We start from the raw sequence: 17,742 nt of genomic DNA on the forward strand, positions 1-17,742 counted from the left end.
CTTAGCTAACATTAAATTCAGTGTATTAACCTCCAGAGCACATAGATGAGTAAAGTAAACAAAATGTATGCTCTGCGCCAGCACACTAAGTAAAAGACTCACATATTTAATAAGTAATAAACAGTAATTAACTATAGAAAAATGAAAAAAATAGGAAACGAAATTACTTGGGATTAGAGTCAAATTTTATGTTATGAAAAAAAAATTTTATGTTATGATCTAACCTTAGATTTTCCAACATTACTGTTCTCTTAATAAAATTTTAAAAAATTTTTTCCTTCTCAAATATAAACACTTCACTTTAAAAAACAACAATAAAACTAAAGATTCCAGATTTGGAATTAACTTAATGATATTCTTCTACATTTCACATAATATATTTTCAGGATAATCATAAAAACACAAGAAACTTGGAATGCCTGTGTGACTCAGTTGGCTAAACATCTGATTCTTGATTTTGGCTCAGGTCATGGTCACATGGTTGATGAGATCTAGCCCCCACAGGGCACCTGGCTCTGTGCTTGGCACAGAGCCTGCTTAAGATTCTTTCTCTCCCTCTCTTTCTGCCTGCCCCCTCTAAAAATCCAGAAAAAAAAAAAAAAAAACCCATGAGAAACTTTCTCGAAATTATCAAATAAAAATTATTGTCATAATATTTTTAAACACTAACAGAAATATGAATTAAAAACAAAAGTTATAAATTTCAAATATGCCTTAAAGATTTCTTGGAACACACAGAATATTTTTGACTGTCAGGCATGTAAAAATCTCCTACTGGGAAAACATCAGAAATATACCTCTATTTTTTCATGTAGTTTCATTTCATAAAAATCTTTATTTTTATTTTGGGGGAAGTTCAGATAATGTATTCTCTTTTAGAAGAAGCCACAAAGCAATAGTATTATCTTTTTATTTTATAAAAAAATCTTTTTATTATGTAAAAAAAACTTGAAAAAGCATGGTCATTTTTTAAAATAGTATCATTTCACAATGAAAATGTAACAGACATTTTGCAAAGACCATAGTAACTTGCTTGATAAAACAATTACCCTCTCACTCAGAAACTAGAAACAGTAGGAAAGTTATTAGCAAATACTTTCTACAAAATTTTCTGTCACTATCAGCACAAATATTTCAATACCTGCTATTTATGTTATACATTCAGATAGATGTTCTGGTTTCCTTTAGAATTTCTGTTCATTTAACTAATTCTGAACAGAGTTCTCTTACCTTTGTTATAAGATAACCTGCCCAAGATGCTGACCATTCTGCAAAGTTATTACCTAATTTACTTAAGTAAATTGGCTTCTTTACTTCAGACCAATCTGTTGACTTCTGAGAGCTCTTATATCTGTAATTTTGAAAATTCATTTATTAAGAAATATATTTAAAAAACATTAAAAAAAGAAATACATAAATATATATCCATCTTTTAAGACCTTTAGAATAAAACATATAAAAAATTTATCAACTCCTTCAGTGACTACCCTACTACTGCCTTGCCTTTACTGAAATATGGTTAAAGGCACTACCTTTCCTATATCCTTGTGGGGTGGAAAGTCATTCTTGCATACCCCAAGTATTTTAAAGGATTTGAGTCTGCCTCCTCCTCTTCCTTAGTGCTCTTTTCTAATCCTTCCAACTCCATCTGTGTAAGAAAGACTTATTCCTTTGAGGTTCAAGCCACTCAGGCATAGCATTCTCTATTTCTTATTATGGGCACCTATTAAACTCACTGGTAACTTTAATACATCTCTGTGTTTTCTTTATTCCCTATTTCTTACCATCATGAGTAACTTCAATGGACTCAAATCTTCTCAACAACTTTTTTTTTTTTTTTCCTCAACAACTTTCTCTTTTACTTCTATCAGGACTCCCTTGCCACTACAAAAAAACTTCACTTCCAAAATGAACTACTTAAATATCTTACTCTATAGTCTTAGCTTCCTAAATTTCTAGTTCTTTCATCCAGTTATGCTAACACATTAGCTCTCTACCACTGAGATCTGTCCCTTAACCCTGTTAAACTCTCCTGATCTGTAATACCTTCCTTTCATTACCTCTTTCCTTAACCAGCATCAGTGATCTTCATGCCCTTCATTTCAAGAACTCTTAATATTCTCTACCTACTCCATTGACCAATTCAGCTCTATCCATTTGTATTTACACATAAAAGATTTTAAATTTAAAAGGCTTTTTTCTTTTTTTAAAAAAGATTTTATTTATTTATTCATGAGAGATACAGAGAGAGAGAGGCAGAGACACAGGCAGAAGGAGAAGCAGGCTCCATGCAGGGAGCCCAACGTGGGATTTGATCCTGAGACTCCAGGATTACACCCTGGGCTGAAGGCGGTGCTAAACCGCTGCACCACCAGGGCTGCCCGATTTAAAAGGTTTTTAAATATAAAGAGGTATCTAGCAAATATGTATGCATACTTAAGGGCTTATATAAAGAACCTGCTACAAGGCTAGACACTGTACCAAGGCTCAAAGAAGTAATGTATCCATCATCACATATCTAATAAGCATGAAATCTAGGGTACTTTAAGTTATAGTTTCTAACTAAAAATAATTTATAGTTTTTTAGATTTCAATAAGCCTTAACAAAATTATTAAAATTGAACAAGAGGTTAGAAAACACTTTAAAAAAAAAGAGGAAGAAAATATCTTCATGAGGAGAAGTCAGAGGGTTGAAAATCTCTAATCTCTAAATGAGGTTGCTAATGGCTTTGAAACTAGCTTTAAACTCTTAAATTTCTATATTAATTATACCTATCAAAAGCTTAAACTCATATTCAAAGTGGATTCTTTCAAAGTATTACTGACAACTGAATTAAAAAAAATCAATCCTTTTAGCTTCAATAAATTCATATAAATACTTAAAATTATACAATGTAATCAATGAGCAGACTGTACTTTTCTCATTTTGACAAGATTATAGGCAAAATCACAGTGGAAAATACATATTAGGCATACTGAAAATACGTGTAATACTAAAAAATTATATAAAAAATAACATTAATTTTATGGGGTGCCTGGGTGGCTCAGTTGGTTAAGTGTCTGACTCTCGGTTTTGGCTCTGGTCATGGACTCATGGGTTGTAGGACTGGGACCCAGGTCGGGCTCCATGCTGAGTGGGGAACTAGCTTGAAGATTCTCTCCCTCTGCCCCTTTACCCCACTTCTGTGCACATGCTCTCTAATATAAATAGATCTTTAAAAAAATAACATTAATTTTATAAAGTTAAAAACAATTTTATAAAAATGGTTTTTAATAAGTTTACAGACCTAGTATTTAGATGAGGTTCCAGGATTTCCCGAACATGCTCAGGAAATCTCCTCCACAATTGGTGACCTGGACCATCGGTCTGCATCTCTCTGCAGTCATAAATAGAAAGTAACTCCTACAAATACATATTTCACATTTGTAAATCTATAGTGAAGCAAATAAATCTTTATGCTTAACAGCATAATAGTATAACTATACATAATAGTTACAAAAATAATGTTAAAACAGAATTATAAAATTTTGGAGCTGCAAACCTGCTTAAGACATCTATTTCAATGCTTAAAATCATTTAGGTTACTTACTTAATTAAGGTCACAAAGCTGTGGCAGTACTTGAAGCAGTTTGTGTTCTACACATATAATATGTACTGGAATATAAGTTTAAGAGCTATTTGGAGGAAAAAGTGGAATTACCTGTATTTGTACAGTATAATTCTTTAAATTTGATCTTTTCTAGATTTTAATGAACACAACTACAAATCCAACAGTTTTAAAAATTCAAGATATCTCAAATTCTAGGTATAAAATACTGAGCTTAAATTTGTGAAAAGAATGGGGACCTGGCTAGCTCAGTGGGTAGAACATAGCAACTCTTGATCTCAGAGTTGTGAGTTTGAGCCCCACATTAGGAGTAGAGTTTACTTAAAAAAAAAATTGTCAAAAGAAAATGCAAATGTTAAAGACCATTTTACTACGCAAGCCTCGAAATAAAATGGATATATTTTACTTTACTGAAATAAAACAACTGAGATTTTATAAATGAAGAAAAAAATCTTTGTTATTAATATCAATAAAACAAGACAAATATGGGATCCCTGGGTGGCGCAGTGGTTTGGCTCCTGCCTTTGGCCCAGGGCACGATCCTGGAGACCTGGGATCGAATCCCACATCGGGCTCCCGGTGCATGGAGCCTGCTTCTCCCTCTGCCTATGTCTCTGCCTCTCTGTGTGTGTGTGACTATCATAAATAAATAAAAATTAAAAAAAAAAAAAAAAAAAAAAAAAACAAGACAAATATGTTAGGATATTCTATCTTCTACCACCTATTACTTTCCAATTCCATGAAAAACGACCATATGCAATAGATGTACTCCTAATATTTATAAATATAAGCACTGTCTAGGAAAATATGTATTTTATACTTATTTTTAGTATTTTTTTAGTAAAAGTAAGGAAATATATGAAAAGTTCAAAACAAAAAAGTTCAAATACAAATATTCAGAACTCATTTTCATTTAAACTTAAAATATTAATAAAATTTTGAAGTCAGCTTTTTTTTGCTGTTTGGCAAATTCACTCTAGCTAACAAAAATCCTCTTAATCAAGTAAATCAACAATTCTCTATTTTTTGGGGGTACTATTTATACTCTTAAAAAGACTAATACACTTACAAGTGTAGACCTTCCTTCATATTTCATTTTAAAAAACAGAAGCAATCCAAAGAGACTTCCATAATTCCCATGCACATATCTACTTAATCTGGCATTATCAGTTATAAGTGTCCATAGCTTTCTCTTGTCTTACTAAAGATGAATTGCTTCTGTTTTTAATTAGGGCTACCTCTCTACTTGCACACTATATTCCACATCTTTTTGCTTATTGAAAGTATTACAACAATTCTTTCCTACATTATCACATTCTCCCCTCTGCTGAATTGTTCTCAAGCAAAATATAAGCATACTGTTATTTCTCCAACCTCACTCCTCATTCCTTCCCAGCTACTATTTTATTCTTCCACTCTTTTTTTTTTCCCTCATTAAACTTTTGTTTTAATGGGTCTCAAAATTGTGGGACAGATTTTTGTTCAAGTTGTTTCCATTAAAAAGTGCTGATTTTAAAAATTAATAACTTAAAACTGCCACGCACGCACAAAAAAAAAAAAAATGGTCCACAAAACATTCTCCTTTCCTTCTGAAGGTTTTACTTATCATTAACCAATCTTTTACTATTAAACTTAAATGGCCAATTGACACAAACAGTTCTGAGACCGTTCTTCCACCACTGATTAAGACTGGGGTGGCAGGTATTGGGGATAATATTCATTTAGCCTTCTGAGCTTTCTGGGTAGACTTGTGACTTTGCCAGCTCCAGCTGCCTTCTTGTCCACTGCTTTGATGACACCCACATCAACCGTCTGTCTCATGTCACGAACAGCAAAACGGCCCAGGGGAGAGTAGTCAGAGAAGCTCTCAACACACATAGGTTTGCCAGGAACCATATCAACAATGGCAGCATCCCTAGATTTCGAGAACTTGGGACCATCTTCCAGCTTTTTTCCAGAACAACGATCTATCTTCTCCTTCAGCTCAGCAAACTTGCAAGCAATGTGAGCTGTGTGACAATTAAGCACAAGTGCATATCCAGCACTGATTTGGCCTGGATGGTTCAGACTAATCACATGAACCATGAAGCTAACTGCTTTCATTGGTGGGTCTTTTTTTATTTAGATTTTATTTATTTATTCATGACAGACACAGAGAGAGGCAGAGACAGAGACAGAGGGAGAAGCAGGCTCCACGCAGGGAGCCCAACACGGGACTCGATCCCGCGTCCCCAGGATCACATCCTGGGCTGCAGGTGGCACTAAACTGCTGGGCCATCGGGCTGCCCGATTGGTGGGTCATTTTTGCTGTCACCAGTGACACTGCCACGGCAAACATCTTTGACAGATACATTCCTGACATTGAAGCCCACACTGTCCCCAGGAAGAGCCTCACTCAAAGCTTCATGGTGCATTTCAACAGACTTAACTTCAGTTGTAACATTGACTGGAGCAAAGGTGACCACCATGCCAGGCTTAAGAACATCAGTCTCCACTCGACTCACTGGGACAGTACCAATACCACCAATTTTGTAGACGTCCTGGAGAGGCAGACACAAGGGCTTATCAGTTGGATGAGTTGGTGGCAAAATGCAATCCAGAGCTTTAAGCAGTGTGGTTCCACTGGCATTCCCATCTTTACGGGTGACTTTCCATCCCTTGAACCAAGGCATATTAGCACTTGGCTCCAGCATGTTGTCACCAATCCAACCAGAAATTGGCACAAATGCTACTGTGTCAGGGTTGTAGCCAAGTTTCTTACTGTAGGTGCTGACTCCCTTAATGATTTCCTCATATCTCTTCTGGCTGTAGGGTGGTTCAGTGGAATCCATTTTGTTAACACCGACAATTAGTTGTTTTACACCCACTGTGTAAGCCAGTGGGGCATGCTCACAGGTCTGCCCATTCTTGGAGACACCTGCTTCAAATTCACCAACACCAGCAGCAACAATCAGGACAGCACAGTCAGCCTGAGATGTGCCTGTAATCATGTTTTGATAAAATCTCTGTGTCTTGGGGCATCAATGATGGTCACATAATACTTACTGGTCTCGAATTCCCATAGGGAGATATCAATGGTGATACCACGTTCACATTCAGCTTTTAGTTTATCCAAGACCCAGGCATACTTCAAGGAGCCTTTTCCCATCTCAGCAGCCTCCTTCTCAAATTTTTCGATAGTTCTTTTGTTGAGCCCACCACATTTGTAGACCAGGTGGCCAATAGTGGTAGACTTGCCCAAATCTACATGTCCAATGATGACAATGTTGATGTGAGTCTTGTCCTTTCCCATTTTGGTTTAGGTTTAACGGTGGTTTTCACGACACCTGTGTTCTGGTGGCAAACCCACTGCAAAAAAGATCTTCCACTCTCTCTTAAAGACTCTTCCTTGTCTTCCAGAACACCACATTCTCCTACCTTACTGGCAGCTCCTTTTTAGTTTTCTTACTTGTTCCCTTCTTTTCTCACTCAATGTCCAGGGCTCAATTACTAGAATCTTTTTACCTGTACTCTCTTGACCATCTTATCCAGGATCATCATTTTAAATACCATCTCTATAATGAATACCTCCAAATTTACACATGAAACTCAGGCCACTCACTATGAATTCCAGACCTGAACATCTAACAAAACAAAGAAAAAAAATTTTAAACAAATTTTGATTGAAAAAAATATCATGAAAAGGGCAAAGAGAGCCAAACTGGAAAAATATTTATTAAATGTATGATTGACAAAGGGTTAAGTTCTACTATATATAAATAAATCTTAACTAGTAACAAAAAAAATAATCTTACACCAAGAGAAAAATGAGCAAAGATAATCTAGAGAAATTTCACCCAAAAAACCCAATAAATATATAAAGGAGGATATACTTTTCTCATAATTAAATGCTATTAAAGAAAAAAAATGCTATTAAAGTAAAATGGTACTATTTTCCATCTGTCACACTGACAAAAATTTAAAATTTTGATAAAGGCAGGTTTGTCAAGGAAGTATAAACTGATGAAACTTTTTGATAAAATTTATCAAATGTAAATTCTGTACTTGCTCTGAGACACATTTTAATTCCTAAATGTTTATATCATTGCTATTTTTACTCAAATGCTCAGAAATATACGTATCTTCCCTGAAACATTCTTATAAAAGCAAAATATAGAAACATCCTAAATGTGTTAAATAAATTTCTTATATAAATTATGGTACATCCATATCGAATATTAAGGTATTGAAAAGAATGAATTAGAGACCAATGTACTGACGGAAAATTATTCAAGATAAACTAAACACAAAAGAAAATCAAATTACAGAACATTGTTAAGCATTAATATCTCCTTATTTGGTGGAAAAGACATATATTTGTTAAATACACAGAAAATTTTGCTAAGTACCCATAATAATCTGTTAAGAGGTTACATTTCTATACTCCGAAATTTTATCATAAACTCATTATGATCATTATGAATTTTGATAATGATAGTTAACAAAAATAAGTTTTCAACATATAGATATACAACTTTCTTACTAGAATTCAGTAACATAAAGCCAGTACTGACTATATACACTCTTACCTGAATGGCATAAGCAGCTGAATCTTGAGCCCGGCTGTTATCTGCATATGCAAGGTAAGCTCTAGTTAGTTCCATCAATAATCCAAAGGCAAAGCTTGAATCTTCTACTCCCGTCTTAGAAAAAAAAGAAAAAAATCAAAGATAAGGTGTATAAATTTTCTAAAAATGTACTGTGCCTTACATGGTTAATTTAACTTAGTTACCTAGGTGAATTTTACTTAGAAAAGGAAAGGACATTAAGGTTTAAACTAAGTTTGGTACCAAGGCTAAAACATAATCTGTAGCCAAGAAGGCAAACCTAAGGCTTTTTAGGCTACTTATAAACAGCATTAGAATCATCCAACTCCTACATAGCTGCAACAATTTTCATTTTTTGTTTTTGTTGCTAAAGATTTTGTTTTTAGTGCAGAGTTTAATTTCTACACTCAACATGGTGGGATTCGAACTCAAGACTCAGATCATAAGTTGCATGATCTTCCAACTAAGCCAACTAGGTGCCCCTAATTTTGTTGATTTTTTAACCCTTAAAAAGAAAATTGTGTATACAGCATTTCCTAAATTACACGTTGTAGAAGCCTGGTCATTTGAGACACTCCCAAGAAATAATTTTAACATACCCCCCCTTCTCGGAGATGCACAGTGTGCACACTAAACAATACAGATGTTCTGTTTGATTTTTTTTTTTTTACAGGATTTCCCAAACTCATTTGACCATGGAAATTTTTCTATACATTCACTATTAACCTGGGAAATTAGTTTCCCATGAAAACACTTAGCAATAGCACTCAAATAGTAATATTTATATAATTAATTAGGTTTTAACTGACGATTTGTCATCATTTAAAAAGAACACAGCATACTAGTCTGGGCTCCAACTTTATTGTTTTTGGTTCTACATCTTTCAAATAGTATTAAAGTATAAATTTTAAAGTTATCTAAGTTGTCTAATTTGGGTCATGTTGCCACTAAGAATAACCTGACTAGTTCTTTGTAAATGAAATACAGAAACTCAAATAGGACAGAGAACTCTTTTGTCATTCCAAATTACCATTACTTACCACAAATGTAAAATCTTTCCCTTGGCTTTCAGTTGTTGAGAAATCTAGTCGACCTGGATCTATTGCCCCCAGTTCCCCTAAACACTCCCCACAGAGCAACCGAGCTTGAGAGTTTGCATCTTGGCAACCTTTCAAAAGCACTGTCACCAACTGTGAGATAACAGGTTCCACTGTTTCACTATCTGTTGCATATTTTATCAGCTTTTCCTAAAAGTAGACAAAAAATTTTTACATGACTTCTACAAACTAGTATATTTTCCTAACTAGAAAGCTTAGAAATATTAAGGAATATATGACATAGACATCGATAAAATTAAATTCCTATATCTGCAGTCTTCTTAGCTATTGTTGTGCTAAGTTGTATATAGTTATACAACTATATACATACATATATATGTGTATATATACATATACATATATAGTTATATACATATAACTATGTATATAGTTATAGTATATAGTTCATAATATGTTCTGTAGAATTAGAATCATTAAGTATTTTAGAAAATTTTAATCCTTAATCCATTAAACAAGTAATTACTATTATTACATTAGTATACAAAAATAAGTAAGACAGACTTATTCCAACAAGTTCCCAGTCTAAGGGGAAAAGACATGTAAGTGAATAATTAAAATATCTTACGATATGTACAATAACAAATATATTTATAAGGTAAGGAAGCAATCAAGAAAATGAAAAAGAACTCAGAGTAATGTTTCAAGGACAGAGGACAGATACTTAAGTAAATAAGTCAACAAAGAATAGCTGTTACTTAAAACAAGACTGAAAAGTATATATGAAACCAGCAGAGAAGGAGAAAAAAATAATGGGAAAGGGTTCCATGGTGATGAGAAAACAATACATTGGTTCAAGTAATCTCTTTTCCATCAATTTCCTGAGGATGCTGTAATGAAAATCTGTTAAGAAGAGACTATTTTCAAGGCAGTTGAAATTAGATATTTGTGTGATACTTTAGAACTCCTTTGTTTATTTATACTATTTTCTTTCTAGCAAAAGTAAAGCATACATGAGCATCTTGAACTCCATGTTAAAACTACGATTCAAGTTACAATAACATTTCAAAAGAAAAATAAACAGACGTTTGATCTCATTCAGAATCTTTAAAAGTCAATCACTTAACATTACAGATTAATTCAGGTATACTTAAAAAATGAGCTAATAATCAATAAATAGCAAAACTAATATAAGAAATAACAAACATTTACTCACATGCTAAAACTAAAATAAAAGATCATTTTAGGTTGGCAGCAATAAATGCAGTTTAAGGTAATATACGTTGAAGATATGAGTGATTATGGATTTATTTGTTCTCCTTGTTAGCTCTTTATGTTTTGGATGGTGTGTACAGATTCAGATTCAGGCATCCAATATTATCCTAGTATAACGTGGAGGTCTCTAGCAGCCTATTTTCAATGGGCTTATTTTTGGATTTTTACATTAGCAAATATGTCTTAATATTTATAAGGATTCTGCATTAGCATCAAAGTTTATTTTGGCTTCAATACACACAACTTGCCCATCTGGGATTTTACCATAGAGATTCACTTCAACGTGAGTAGCATCAATTTCAGAAAGAGATTATATGGTTGCTCAGTTTGAGCTACAGTCTGATTTTTCTGACATAGAAATAAAAATTTCCTGCTATCCACTGACCTTAGGTGTTGTTTATATCCTTGGAAAATGTAGATTCCTCCTTAAAAGTAAGGAGTATAAACTGTCATTTCTTTCATTGTCAATGACCCTTTGGGGACTTACCCATTAGAAAAGGGCTTTTGCAGGGTCAGTCCATCAAAACAATCAAGTATCCAAGGCTACAGCAGCCATCATCTTAACTGTCACAGTATCTTTTAGAGTTTACTTTGCCACTACAGTATAACCAATTATTTCTTTAGTCAGTTATACTAATTATACAATTTTAGGTCTAATTATTTAAAATGCCTCCTTTCAATTTACTCCTGAATTATCTTTTACTCTCCCTCTGGTTAAGATCTGAACTTATAAAAGAATATCTTTTGCATTTGTTCTTTCATGGACTCTCACAGCACTCACTACAAAGACCCTTTGACTTCTAACCTCAGTTTCTTGCTCTCCTGTTGCTATAGGGTCAGCCATCTTCTAGAGCTGCAATGTCTAAATTGATAGCCACTATCCACATGAAACTATTTAAATTTAAAAAAGCAAAATTAAATTAAATATCCAGTTCTTTAATCACACATTTTAAGTGCTCAAGAGAGCACATGTGTCTAGCAGCTATGACTGGACAGTACAGATACAGACCATTTCCATCCTCATAGAAAATTCTTTTGGACAGAACTATTATAGAACTTAAATTGCTTTCAACACTGACATTACCTTCTTCTCAAACTTAGGAGATAAAAGATTTCCTTCTTTTTTTGTAGGTGTTTTAGGCCAGTGTGTGTGGGAATATGGCTGAGAAGACATGTGTCTCTGAATGTCTTCCCTTCTTTTCTTACTTTCTCTGGCTCCTCCAAACCATTGCCTTTAGTTTTCTCCTTAGTAACCTAAAGTAAATTTATCCAGCTATATATTGATCTAAACCAAATTAAACCTTACTTTAAAATAGCCTATAACAATCTATGGCCATTACACACCTTATTCAGACTCTATCTGACCTTCAAGACTCCTGGGGGTACACTTACCTCCTTACTCTGCCTAGCTAATTTATTAGCACTGGAGCTTTACATTGAGGGAAGACTTGTCAGGGTACTACCAGATATGATTTTTCTTTTGTGACATAGGTAGCAAAGTTGGGCAGCTGTGGCTTTTCCCTAAGAATATAAGCAATCTCCTTGAGTTCTCAGATTTAGCCATTTATATCTAAGAGGTGACAATCAATATAAAGTTTCCTTATGTTAGCCCAGGATCATGTCATCTGCTTTGAAATACCTAACCCAGGAAACCTCTAGGCCAAGGGGAGAGATCCTTTGCTATTCATAAAACCCTATATTAAAATAAAAAGCCAGAAGTCCTTTAAGTTACCTGAAATCCAAGTAGGTCTGTATGGGGCAAGGGGTAAGCATACAGTAGTTTCAATGCAGTAAGTGTAGGGCAGAGAATGAGGATGTAACACTGATAATGTAGATTCACAGGACAACATAAAACTTACACTTGAGGAGATTTAGGACTCTTCACCTGTGGTAGGACCATATCCACATTAGCTGCTACCCACATTGGTTATACAGTTCACTGACCCAGAAGCATATATTTATTACCATCACATATATCCTTCGTCCTAAATAAATGCTTCCTTCTATCATGTAAACTAACAACCTGGTTTTGAAATTCCCTTTAGGGTTCCACATGCTATCATGTAAGGTCTTGATATGCAAAAACAAATACCACAGGTAATTTTTTTCTATTTTATAGCTTTACAGTGATCTAGTATTTTGAATACCAGTTCTCACTGTCATCACTTATCTATAGTACACTGCCAAAGAAAAGAATAAAGTTCACTGGCATCATGAAAAAGTAAACTTAAAAATTTAGTTTCATTAAAACTAAAAGTTAATTTAGTCAAAATATAAAATGGCAAAATTACTGAGATTTTATATGATAGATATCTAAGGAAATTATGTGAGAAGACACATGAACTGCTGCTGCTGCACACATATATATCCCTACTCAGGAAGATGCAATAGCCTAAAACATAACTGTCAAATTATGACCCTTCAAAACAACAACAAAATCTCTGCACATCGCTGGTTTTCAGCCTAAAAAAGTATCTCATGGATTAGTGATTCTAAATCAGGTCTGACAATATCAGTAAAATAAAAAGCACTTCTTTCATTGAACCTAATGAATCTCAAGCAAATATACCAATCTGTCATCTTTTCTTTAAACTCTTTTTTTTAAAAAAGATTTTATTTATTTATTCATGAGACACACACAGAGAGAGAGAGAGAGAGAGAGAGAGAGAGAGGCAGAGACACAGGCAGAGGGAGAGCAGGATCCATACAGGGAGCCTGATGTGGGACTCAATACTGGGTCTCCAGGATCACGCTCTGGGCTGAAGGCAGCACTAAACTGCTGAGCCACCCAGGCTGCCTAAACATCCTTCTTTTCTATACCTTTCAATTATATCTTAATATACCTGATTTTTATACAAAGTTTCCTTCAAGCTCGTAAGAGCATGAATACGAACATCTACATTTTCATGCTGAATTGCTTTCATGGATAGTTGAAGAGTTGTCTGAAGATCTGTACTCTCAGAGGTCTCCTATATAAAGAACACAGAGAGATACACCTTATCAGTTAAGGATTTCAGAAACCATTTCAGAAGGTCTGGATTCCCTATAGAGTTACTATTAAAGTGGTAAACTATACCCCAATTAAAAGTGGCTTTAAAAAATAATTTCTGGAGTAGGGTTAGGGGGAATAGGGTAACTGGGTAATTGACATTAAGAAGGGCACATGATGTAATAAGCACTGGGTATTATATAAAACTGATAAGTCACTTTACCTCTGAAACTAATAATATGTTATATGTTAATTGAATTTAAAATTTTTTAAAGGTGAAAAATAAAGAAATAATAATTTTCCATCTCTTCCTTCATATAGCATATGTCATTTTTAATAATTCTTGGGGAGAGGGATTTCATTCTGAAGTCTTTAGACTTGGAGAAAAATTTTATTCTGATCAAATAAGAATCCACTTATCTAAAAGAAATGCTTCTTGGTAAGAAATACAAATTTCCCTTAACTTTTACAAAGGACTTGAACCAAATCTATAGATTACACAAATCAATAAATTCATCCTTTATTTGGATTACTTTCTTATGACTATGATGAGTCACCCAGTAAAAAAGGAAATAAAGACCTCAGAACCAATCTCAGGGACTGCAGTAAATACTTCTGCTATTCTCACCAAAGATCAGGTCCCACTTTCTGCCCTAAAGTTCTTTGGAATCACCATTAATACTTTCATAAATTCAGAGAATTCACTGGACTTCAAGACAATAGAACTTTAAGTTACTCCCCTTCTAAAGTTCAGGAGTCAGTAAGATTTGATCATTTCATCCCATGATTTATAGCACAACATAACTAGAATCCTCCCACAGCTTTTTAGGGCATAAAGCTATGGTAGCTTCTTCTTTGGGGGACTATAAGTAGGGGCAAATTGACATGGGAAGTAAAGGCCCAAGTACTATATTCTTTGCTCTCTGTTCTATGTAATGCAGTAACATCTTGATCTAAATGCTAAAATTTCCTTGTAAAAATCATAATTTGTGATAGGATTATCTAATTGCCAAAAATTAGCCATCAGAATAGGACTCTTATCCACAGATATGATTCTGAAGAATCTCTGTTCAATGAATTGGAATCTGGGGACAGTTTTGTATCAGTGATCTCCTCAGACATAAATAAAAAATTAAATACCTTTCTGTACTCCTGTAGAACTGCTTTTATCTTTTTTAATTCTGGATGATCAGGTAAAAAATATATTTCATGAAGAAAATCTTGTACAGCATCCCTAATAGTTAATTGGAAAAAAAAATTATTTGCAAAGAGTATGAGTACCAAAAAAACATAAAGCAGAAGTTCAAACTAAGGCCAATTTAGTTCACACTTCAAAGTGTTAGTGGGGGGGGGGGGTCCCTGGGTGGCTCAGCTGTTTTGGCGCCTGCCTTTGGCCCAGGGCATGATCCTGGAGTCCCGGCATCGAGTCCCACTTCGGGCTCCCGGCATTGAGCCTGCTTCTCCCTCCTCCTGTGTCTCTGCCTCTCTCTCTCATAAATAAATAAAAAATAAATCTTTAAAAAAATAAAAACAACAAAGTGCTAGTGGGGGTACCTGGTGGGCTCAGTCAGTAGAATATGTGACTCTTTTTTTTTTTTTTTTAAGATTTTATTTATTTATTCATGAGAGACACTGAGAAAGAGGCAGAGACACAGGCAAAGGGAAAAGCAGGCTCCGCACAGGGAGCCTGATGTGGAACTTGATCCCAGGACCCTGGGATCATGCCCTAAGTTGAAGGCAGACGTTCAACTGCTGAGCCACCCAGGCGTCCCAGAACATGTGACTCTTGATCCCAGGTTATAAGTCTGAGCCCCATATTCAGTATAGAAATCACTTAAAACTAAAAACTTTTAAAAAGCGGGGGAGGCTCAGGATACCTGAGTGGCTCAGTTGGTTAAGTTTCTGACTCCTGATTTTAGCTCAGATCATGATCTCAGGATTGTGAGAAGGAGCCTGATAGGTAGGGCTGTGTGCTCAGTACAGCCTGCTTCATATTTTCTCTCCCCCTCTTCCTTCTGCCCCTTTGCCTCAAATAATTAAAAAAGTTTTAAAAAGTGCTAGTGGATTAATGAGATGAAAAATATTCTTCCTAACCATGTATAGTCATTAATAATAGCAAATAATCAAATCTAAGGAAATCACCTGTTGCAGTATGTTATGTTGGTGGCCCCGAATAAAACTATACTTCTTTGTACACACATCCATGTATAGTTACTTTCCGTTCTATTTGGTCTAGGTATGTGACTTGCTTTATATCACAAAGAATGTGCAAAAGGAAATGCTGTGCCAAGTTAGGGTCTAAAGTGTTAAAAACGTCTGGCTTCTCGTTTTGTGCTCATCAGAGTCCTAAATCACCATAAAAAGTCTGGTTACCAACATGGACAGGCTACGTGAAAAGAGAGAGGTTCTAAGACTACAAGGAAAGAGAAAGAAACCCAGCCAAGTCTACCTGCTGGCTGACTGCAGCCATACCAGTGATCAAAGAATCTACCAACTGAATCCATTCCAGATTATAAAATTATGAGTAAATAAAAATGCTTGTCATTTTCAGACACTGGATTTTGGAGTGGTCACAGTGCAGCAATAGATAGCCTAACCCAACCTTAAAACAAATTCTCTTTTAAAAATTTTAGAGAAAAATATGTAAGTAATTCTTATTGAGGACACAATTTTTAATTTGCTTCAAATATTCTAATCTTTCTGAGTCCCAGCAATCCATTTCTAAATTCTAGTCTTCACTCATGCTAGAAATATATACTAAGCAACTATCATGTCCCATTATGTGCTAGACACTAGAGATATAACAATAGGGAAGCTGAAAGATTTTCTTCATTCAGGGGGCTTAAGGTCTTCTAACTAGCACTAAATGAAAGAGAATTTTTTTTTATATGAAAAGGTAGAGGATTAATTGTTGTATAATAAAAAGCACAGATACACTATTTACATAATAATCCAAAAGTATTTGAAAAGTTATCTAGATCAGTGATTATGTTGTTCTATCTTATTTAAAATATCAAAAATAAAAGTTAAATAAATTTAACCTTTTCTTCTGTACTTTCTCCCTGCTTAGATAGTTACTGAAAATGATTAACGGAATTAGCAGTAGTATGTGTATGGGTGGGTAAGCAGGTAAATAGGTAGTACTTAAACCCTAACTTTTCAGAAGCAAAGGAAATAAAACATGGAACAGTTAAGTGTAAACATGGAAACAATTTAAAAATGTATAGAAACACATTCCAGGCTAAAAAGCAGTGTGAAATACAAAAATGGAAGAGAGTAACATATGTTCTTCCAGGAGCAGTCCAAGTAAGCTACAGCACAGCCTATTTTTGGAAAATCTTAAGAAAAGATTTTAAGAAATAAGATGTGACCAGATTTTGGAAAGACTTAAATGTCAAGATAAGCAAGTTGAATTCATCAGTTTATAACTGGAGAATCACAGAATGTCTCCATATACTGGAGTAATACTGATCAAAGGGATGCTTTTAAATATGAATAATATGAAGAAATGTGATAAAAACCTAAAGGAAGGGAGGCTGGTTAAAAGGCCAATGCAATGAAGTAATGAGGGTTTCAACTAAGGTAAGTTATAGAAAGTACGTGAACATCCCTGCTAACCTTTATTATGCTATTCAACTGTTTGCCTTTAAGTATGAAAAGAAAGGTAAAGTTTGTCTCACTTTTTTCAAAACTGATTAAAAATAATTTTCAGATGTTGATCTAATAATGTTTTAAATATATTTATGGTGGATCAATGTCACAACTGAAATAGTTATCAGTTCAGTCTGTATTGACTTATGCCAATTATTTTTGTTTGATGCACTCTAAATTAAAAGGAATGTGAACAATTCCACCTTACCAGCAGTAATCCTAATACCTTGAGACATAAATATACAGTGATAAAAAGTTGCTATCTATACTATTAATTTCAGTTATAATAAATACCTGTTTTCAATTATGAGGTAGTGAAATATAGCAGCAGTTTCTTCAGGCTGGATGTGTATGAGAGGTAACAAAGCTACTATCACATGACTGAGAAGGGAACCAAGATAAGCATGATCCAGGCAACGAACAAAGCAATCCCAAGCTCTATGTGAAAAAACAAATAAAAGTTAAATGTCACATTTGTTTTTATTATTTGTAAAGCCCCACCAATGAGTTATTAGCTGGACAAACAATGATACGTACAAATAATAAGATATAAAAGGCAGCTGTAAAAATGGCTAACG

General features: G+C 34.3%; 1 protein-coding gene across 4 annotated transcripts in view; it reads right to left on the reverse strand.

Moving 5' to 3' along the window:
- Positions 1-17,742, reverse strand: part of ATR (ATR serine/threonine kinase) — a 91,122-nt gene that overhangs the window by 39,146 nt on the left and 34,234 nt on the right. For all 4 annotated transcript variants that reach the window (XR_004808397.2, XM_025448740.3, XM_049099904.1 and 1 more), the window contains 7 exons: positions 17,459-17,602; positions 14,654-14,747; positions 13,368-13,493; positions 9,235-9,441; positions 8,177-8,290; positions 3,288-3,403; positions 1,231-1,351 (listed from right to left, as the gene is read on the reverse strand). Coding sequence is in view for 3 of the 4 variants with exons in the window: in XM_025448740.3 (XP_025304525.3) it covers positions 1,231-1,351; positions 3,288-3,403; positions 8,177-8,290; positions 9,235-9,441; positions 13,368-13,493; positions 14,654-14,747; positions 17,459-17,602 (922 nt within the window). In the remaining variant the exon portion in view is untranslated. The remainder of the gene's footprint in view (positions 1-1,230; positions 1,352-3,287; positions 3,404-8,176; positions 8,291-9,234; positions 9,442-13,367; positions 13,494-14,653; positions 14,748-17,458; positions 17,603-17,742) is intronic.

Source organism: Canis lupus, chromosome 23 (assembly GCF_003254725.2).
Source record: "Canis lupus dingo isolate Sandy chromosome 23, ASM325472v2, whole genome shotgun sequence".
NCBI classification, from domain to species: Eukaryota; Metazoa; Chordata; class Mammalia; order Carnivora; family Canidae; genus Canis; species Canis lupus.